Source organism: Pieris napi, chromosome 19, assembly GCF_905475465.1.
Source record: "Pieris napi chromosome 19, ilPieNapi1.2, whole genome shotgun sequence".
In the NCBI taxonomy this organism is placed as follows: Eukaryota; Metazoa; Arthropoda; class Insecta; order Lepidoptera; family Pieridae; genus Pieris; species Pieris napi.
Window position 1 is genome coordinate 11,205,998 of NC_062252.1, and position 8,480 is coordinate 11,214,477.

The 8,480-nt window shown below is 33.1% G+C and overlaps 1 protein-coding gene across 1 annotated transcript; it reads right to left on the bottom strand.

The window, feature by feature from the left end:
• On the bottom strand, nt 1-4,875 carry LOC125059287. The gene is made up of 3 exons (XM_047663655.1): nt 4,829-4,875; nt 1,787-1,885; nt 1-532 (listed from the first exon to the last, which is right to left on the bottom strand). The coding sequence occupies exons 1-3, from the start codon at nt 4,847-4,849 to the stop codon at nt 68-70; spliced, it is 585 nt and encodes a 194-aa protein (XP_047519611.1). The 5' UTR covers nt 4,850-4,875; the 3' UTR covers nt 1-67.
• Nucleotides 4,876-8,480: the final 3,605 nt, after the last annotated feature.

Here is an 8,480-nt window from a genome sequence, read left to right on the forward strand (position 1 = left end):
TAACAAAACCAATTTAATATGTACACTTAAAAACTAAATAACAATATAAAATAGTCAACAATTAAAATCAACGAATCTTGTGGGAGCCCTTTTTAGTATGAATAATAGTTTCATACACTGGTACCTTAAATGGTATTGGTTTTTCAACAGGTACAATAATGTGTTTGATAACTTCAAAGGGTACTTTCTTAATCTTGGGCACGTGCACTGTCCTTTCCACGGGATACGGTACGGATTTTTCCACCGGAATCGAAACTTCCTTAATAATTGGTATCACAACCGCTTTTGGTACCGGCACCTGGATTGGAATCGGATGTGGCACCGGTATAAGTATTGGTTGGTTGATTTTGAACTCAACGTTCTTTGGTATGGGGACAATAACTTCTTTGTAATGCTTAATTGGTTCTGGATTCTCCTCCTCGACGTGTTGGTGGACTGGATAGGATTGTGGCTCGAAATTGTGACCACCGAAATGAGAATAGTCTGATGCATCACTGCTGAAATCGTGTCCCGGGTACTCGCTGGGTTGCAACTGTAATTTAAGATACATATATAGTTATAAAGTCTTAACTGACGGAATTCAAAAACTAAATTTTTTATCTGCTTCCAGATTCCTAGCGATTTTTAGTTTCATATATCTTATTATATGAGTATACAATACATCCCTAACATCATTTAAAACTCTTCTACATAAAAATTTCTTAACCATATCCTGCTTAATCGTGACTTTTGTAATTCTTGTATTTCTTAATTTTGACTATTTAATTAATTTTTTTTTTATTATTTTAGATTAAGGTTCTATAATTTTTTTTATAAAATTTGATTATGCACTTCCTGCACTTTACCCATCATATTTCTTTTTTTGTTTTTTCCTTACTATGCTTGCCTGGAAAAGATCGCTTGTTAGCGATAAGACCGCCCGTTGCATCCCAATGTACTAGATGGGTACCTAATAGTCCTATCATATTCTTATAATAAGTTTAATTTAAATCGACCTGCGATCTCACAAATTTTTAAATTAAAAACCTTCAAGTTCCATATTGTGTAAAGTTCGAAAAAAATTATAAAATTAATTCATTCTCACGAAACCTTTCGCGCCTTTATACCGATTAAATAAATGTCCACCGCCACAGACAAAATATTTTTTCTTTTTCGCATTCGATAACCATTGTCCGATTACACAAGCGTTATGAAAAGAATTGTGTAATAAAACTGAATAAAACACGGCGGTGGAAGTAATTTTATATCGTTTAAAATCGAGGTTGAATCGTTTTAGTTCTTTTGTATTTTACGTACGTCTATTGTAATGTTATTTGATATTATTAAAAGTGTTAGTTCATTTCCTAGCTTAAGAAACCGTGACGAGCATGAATTCGAACTGAAATAAAGATCGCCGTTGTTAAAGCTGTATTGAAGATTCGATTGATAAAAATTTATCTGGTATAAAATAATAATCTGGTTTAGTCAATGGAAGATTACTTTTTTTAATATTTAACTATCATGACGTTAGAAAACTGAACAGAGTTTTATAAACCTCTTGAATATCGTAAGTATCACAACGAAACACTGATTATAAATTGAATTATTTTTAAATATAATGTAGATATTTGAATTAGTAATAAACATACATAGCTCAATGTTTATTTTGTCACACTTTCCCTGGCTCTATATGCGAAGAACGAATAGTATTTGCTCCGTACGTTTCTAGCCTCAGAGTCATAGACTCTATGTCTTGTGAATATTATTTCTTAAATTCTTGTGGGAAATAAATATTCAACGAAGTTACCTGCTGGTCCTGTTGCTGTTTCAAAAACGTCTCCAAGTTGTTGTAAGGCACCCATTGCTGTGACGCTGCGAAGCAAAGTGACAAACCGCCACACAATATCTGCAACACATGTGTTATGTTGAAACTTTAATCATGAAGAATAATATTTTACTTGTCATTTAATCATCCCAAAATATATCGCGTATAATAAGTCTCTATCTAACCAAGTCCAGGCCAACCAGTATATCGCTTATTTCTTTAAAAGCATTCCTTTACATTGTGGTACGAATAAAATAGTTTCATACAGTCGTATTTCACAAAACGGGTAAATATTACCGTAATACATACACTTCAAGCGCTTTGTATCTCTTTTATCATGTCATATACTTTGTAAAACAATATTTAAATTAATTCTTTGTGCCTCTTTATAAACACCATCAGTGATAATTCGTGATTTTCAAATCAAATTTTCATAAGTACTATATACTGTCATTTATCTATAGAATATTCCTACGAGATGTTAGGTAATTATTAGATAAATTATCTACGACTTACACTCGTACGATCTACGATTTTGATTATGCAATTAAGGTGCTCAGCGGTTATGCGATGACCAAAACCGAACATTTGTGAATTATCTATATATATGTATATCTAAATATCTCCATAAAATAGTTATTCCAAAATCGGTATTACTGAGTCATAATAATTCAGGACGACAAAGTTATCGTTGAGAAAATGGCTGTAAGTGGGAATCACTTCGTATTTTATATATTTTACGAAAAACCAAGTTTAGTTTAGCCTAGTTGGCATCTCATAGATGACTATAAAACATTCACTATGAGTCCGAAAACTATTAATCTCTCTCGTTTACGTTAAATCTTAATATATATAAATTACGTGTCACGTTGTTTGTCCGCTATGGACGCCTAAACTACTGAACCGATTTCAATCAAATTTGCACACCGTGTGCGGTTTGATCTAACTTAAAAGAAAGGATAGCTTACATCTCAATATATACCCGCAATATTATTTTATTGCAAATTATTTGTTAATTATTTGATAGTCACAATTCTAACAGATTGCGCTGTGTTGAAAGTACTTGGTACTTGGTTTCACATAAGCTACAATTTAATGGCATAACCATTAACCACCAATAAAGCATGGTGGTCACCATGACTGGTGTTCTCCTACCGTTTCCCTTAAATAGTTTACTACTATGTAATATGTATAACAAAAACCTTAGCCACAGCAACGCTTGGCCGAGTCTGCTAGTAAATGTATAAAGATTATGGCATTATAGTTTAGGCACAAAACTGAAAATTTCATACAAATATTTTTCGCATTATCTTTTTCTTATTCCCATAAATTAAGGAAAGGATCACAGCATTAGACACTATAATCGTTAAGTAACAGCAATGTAAGCATAAAACCTACACCCTATTTTTACGTTAGAAAATAAAATGTTTAAACTTTATCTTGAAGTCAATTCAGTACAAGCTAATATTCTCCTTGAGGATTTATTTTGCCGCAAATGGTGTTCAAGAGTCAGCCACCACATTGCCAATAAATCATGTTGTGTAGTTCGATATACTGTGCGATTGGAACGCTGCGTCTATTTCAACTTTTTATTTAGTGTTTCGGATAAATGTAGAATATTCTTTTCTCTTAGAGGTTTCTAAATTCTAACCACCAAGGAAAAACATTTTGGTCAAAAATTACGCGGACCGTAAAGCACTCGAAAGTAATACTGTATATTTTAGGTTTGATCTCCATCCATTAAGGTCCTTTAGACGTGAATCGAAATTTTTCTATTAAAATAAAACGTTAACATTTTTAAAATTTGGTTTTGTTACAAAGATTGTTATGAACCAAAAATAAGTTTATAATAAACGCGATGTAAAGTAGAAGGCGCACAACTGTTGTTTAGTCATGTTCTTATTTCATTTAGCAACAGTTTTACACCCTAGCACAATTAAACAACTTTTAGTGCTTCTACAACAATGCTGTCATTCTACAGCTCAGCGCAATAAATCGCCACAAATCTAGTCGAAAACCACAAAAATCCGCCTCTCCGTTCGTGATATCGGTCCGTATGTTTACAGTTTACACGCTAAGCTTTTTACAGTTGGGCACGAGTGTCGGATGTTGTTGATGCATTGTCTGCTATAAAACGTGCCCGTTAAACGTATGGCTAAAGCCTCCATCAAACATGAGAAGGCTGCACTTTGCAAATCGAATACGTCATTTTATATGACGTGTTATGAATTTCTATGATACATAAGAAATGTTATTACTGATACTAGATTTAGGTTTTAGTTACCGCATGAAAGATATTTAAAAATGTTTGAATTCAACATTGTAAAAAATATCAGATATATTAAAAATCTAAAATTATTTTTAACAGTTTGAACCTTTTTATAGTACCTCAGAACAAACATTCAGTCAAAAATCCAGTAAACGGTGTGATGAATAGTCAAAGTTAAGTAGTTAACTAAAAATTGCGCTCTGTTTGAAGAAGGCTTATTGCAGTCTTTTTGTGCGGTTCACTCGAAAGTGTAAACAGTCTTTTATTTGGCGCTGGAGAGTAATTTGTTGCTTTAAGTATCTTTTATTGTTACAGTTATAAATAAGTTACGTCAGGAAATGCGCTTGGCTAGTAAAATGCAAACTGAATGAAAATCCTTGAAATGTTCTATCAAGTAGCGTGGAAGTTTTTAGGATAAATCAACCCCTTTTGTGTTAAACTTATTCAACAAAGAATACGCACGGTCTAAGTATTGTATTGTTAAATGCTTGGTGTAAAGGCAAAAATATTATCCTTCTAATAAAAATGACTAAATCGAACTCTACAAAAATGTGCTATATTTTTAGATGCAAATTGTCTTACTTCATTTAAATAAGAAAGAATAGGTCAATTGATTAACATCGGTTAGAAATAATCTCGTTAAGTGATGATGATGTAAATGATTATTTTAATATTGGAATAGAAAGCTGTTATAATAAATATTTAAATTTATATGTGTAATGTTTTCATGTTAAAAGTAATATATTTTAACTTACATATGCCTTCAACACGTACATTTTCGATGAATTCTGTAGAAACTGGAGTAGCTCAGTGATGTCATAATATTTTCGCGCGCCATTTTATACTAAAGTGACAGGCGCTTTTTAATTTCTCTTTTTATAAAATTATCTATGTCCGATGTAACTAGAACCAAACTTACCTTCACTTGATTTTATAGTACTGTGACATTCTAAGTTGTTCTTAGTAGTTATTAGATAATATATGAACCAATTAATAAAAACTATAAACATTTGAATGTTTAAATAGGAACAGCCAAATATTTAGTTTGTTTTGGCGTTGAAAAATATCCGTATAAGTGCGAAAATAATAATTAAATAAAAATATATGTAGACAATGGAAAGGACACATGAATCACGCAAATTATGTTAGGGATACGATGTGGACAGGTAATGCTTGTAGGTACAGTAGAAAATTAAAGGAAGATAGAGAAGAGGGAGCTAAGTGGATAGGATTTTTCAAGAGGGAAAGAGTAGCTATTAGCTCCCATGAATTTATAATTGTTCTTGAGATAAGGAGTTTTAGAATTGAAGAGGATTGAATATAAGAGATGAAGAACATGAGCATCACGCCGCCGATTAATGGGTCCTGCCTAGCCGCTTACGTAACGCAGAGATGTGGTCGTTCTTTCTTACACATTAACCTACATATATATACCTATACTCTTTAGATACCTACAGTATTTACCAAATTAAGCTAAGTACTACTGTCTTTGGTTTTATATTAAGTAAATTATATTATTTAGTACATACATAACTTGTACTGGAAACCTACTGTTACTACTAGTACTGGATTATATAAATAAAATAAATTGTTGCTTATACCTGTTAGAGCACAAAAATCTTAGGAATTATTATATGTTACAGGAGTTTTAGACTTATTCCCGTAATTCCATGACAACAAGAAGTCGCAGGTGTGTTACAGTATGATGTATGATGTTACGACAATCCTCAATCAATATCGGAGGTAACAATAACTTAGCGCTAACAAAACACACAGCTTTTAGTATTATATATTACTAAAATCTAGAATTAAAATGTCGTAATGCATTGGGCACTTTAATGTCCAATTAATACAGTATGTGTAATCTGTTATTTCTGATTACTTTTTCCCAAGGAAAGAGCAGTGTTGGCCTAGTGGCATAAGCGTGCGATTCTCATCCTTGAGGTCGTACATTCGAAGCCTGGCTGTGATCCAATGGCCTTTCTGTATATGTGCGAATAGCTTTCTAACACTTACTCATACGATGAAGGAAAAAATCATTTGTAAAACAATAAAAATTCTACGGCGTGTGTAATGTACCTACTCTGGTATATAAGAAAAACAAATTATCACAAAACAGATTCCGATATCTGAGGCCACTGGTTTTTACATCATCGATATGTATGAATATTTTCTACACAAAAATTATAAAAAAAGTGTTTATGTATGTTCCTTTGTATTATATAATATTCATATAAAAGGAGTTTACGACACGATAAGATATAAAAAAAAGATTACATAGTAATACAATGTGTGCATTGTTCAGTCGGATCTAGGAAGTAGGAGTTCCGGACAGATATGATCTTAGATCACGATATTGAACACCTTTCTGACCTATTGTAGAGACATTATGTAATGTTACTATGTGGAGTATTGGACTAGTTGTTCAACGTGCTTTGAAGCCATCACCAATGGTTTCTTTTAATGTTTCCCTCTAGGATCAACTTCAAATAAATATCAATTAAGAACTCTTAAGGAGTTTTTGTTGTAATTAAAATTCATTCAAGTACTATAAAGTATAATTATATTATTTCTATCCTAGAGTTATAGCTTTTTGATATTTCAGTTTTGTTTAAGTTTATTGTTTGGGTTCGAGGCTTATACTCCAGTCAAATTACGAAATAAATAAACATGAGCGAACACAGTTTGGAGATTTTGAGGATCGATAGGGGGGTGTATTCTGAGCATAAATTCCAATTTGAGGGGTTGTACTGAGGTCAGCTCAAGGTCATTTCGATGGAAACGCGTTTAATTCGATATCTCGAGAATGGTTAGTGTTAGGCGAAAAATTGTAGAGATCTTTTCTTTCCCAAACAAAATTTACTAACTTTTTTATTTGAAACTTTTTTTTATAACATTAATATTTTTCAACTTATTACTCCCGCAAGGCAAAAATTTTACTTTTCTTTCCATTTTTCGTCGTTTTCTCCCCAACAATTCAATTTTATTAAATTTTACCGATCATCAAAGTGTAGATCTTTTAATTATGAACAATTTTGTGCTGAAAAATTTTTCCGTAATGCCAATACCTTCGGAGTTATAGATTACTTTACCGAGCGAAATCCGCGCCACTGTCGCAATATAAAAAGGTCAATCTATTAAACTATTTAAAAATTAGCTATTTAATTTGGGTAAATTTTTGGGTTAATTTGGATAAGAAGTAAATTAACAATTAAAACTGTTTCACACATTTATTGATAGAAAAATAGTTTTTTTTTCACCGTAATCACTTCTCCTTCACTTAACGTTTTGCTGCATATAAAACAATCGTCGTCCATTTTTACTTCAGGCAGCTGTAAAACATTTAAAAACAAACAATATACGATTTTTGATCCTCACTGCGTAGAAGCCAAGAGTACACTGATCGACTGAACGGTTATGCTCACTTTCACTTCCCTTTACCCCCTTAGGCTAAAAATAGATTCCATAGGACGAGGGTTACCCCAGATATAAAAGTCGAGGACAGATGTTTCTTACTCGCAAAACCAACGATCAAGACATCAGGGCCAAGTTGAGATTACTCCTTGGCCCCAAACCACCGGATTTGACACCCCGGACAAGACTCCATCGGCTGCGCGCAGCGAGTTGAGGTCACGTCTCCTCGCGCGCTGCAGCCCCTACCAAGAACAATGAGGTCCGACCCCGTACCGCCCTGTATTAGCAGGGCGCGAACCACCACACCACAACGGCCAAAACACACCCCTCTAGAGGGAGTGTGTAACAAAAACCACGACGAGTTCCTTACTCGCACTAATACACGCAACAGTGTGTCTGTGGATACACGTTGCGACAATGGCGCGGATTTCGCTCGGTAAAGTAATATATAACTACGAAGGTATTGGCATTACAGAAAAAAGTTTGAGAACAAAATTGTTCATAATTAAAAGATCTACACTTCGATGATCGGTAAAATTTAATAAAATTGAATGGTTGGGGAGAAAACGACGAAAATTAGAAAAAAAAGTAAAATTTTTGCCTTGCAGGAGTAATAACTTGAAAAATATTAATGTTATAAAAAAAAGTTTTAAATAAAAAAGTTAGTAAATTTTGTTTGGAAAAGAAAAGGTCTCTACAATTTTTCGCCTAACACTAACCATTCTCGAGATATCAAATTAAACGCGTTTCCATCGAAATGACCTTGAGCTGACCTCAGTACAACCCCTCAAATTGGAATTTATGCTCAGAATACACCCCCCTATCGATCCTCAAAATCCCCAAACTGTGTTCGCTCATGTTTATTTAACCCGTTTTTAGCCATAATTTGACTGGACTATTAATATAAATTGCATAGAGCCGTTCGTTTTTTTAAGAAAACGAATATTCTTGAACCAAATTCTGCCTAAAAACTCACTCCACATATTAATCCTT

Excerpts from the sequence above, each read along its gene's own strand:
- LOC125059287 (XM_047663655.1), bottom strand. The coding sequence starts at position 4,849 with ATGTACGTGTTGAAGGCATAT. Across the intron at positions 1,886-4,828 it reads TGTACGTGTTGAAGGCATAT|ATATTGTGTGGCGGTTTGTC; the intron begins GTAAGTTAAAAT and ends CATGTGTTGCAG. Across the intron at positions 533-1,786 it reads AACAGCAACAGGACCAGCAG|TTGCAACCCAGCGAGTACCC; the intron begins GTAACTTCGTTG and ends CTTAAATTACAG.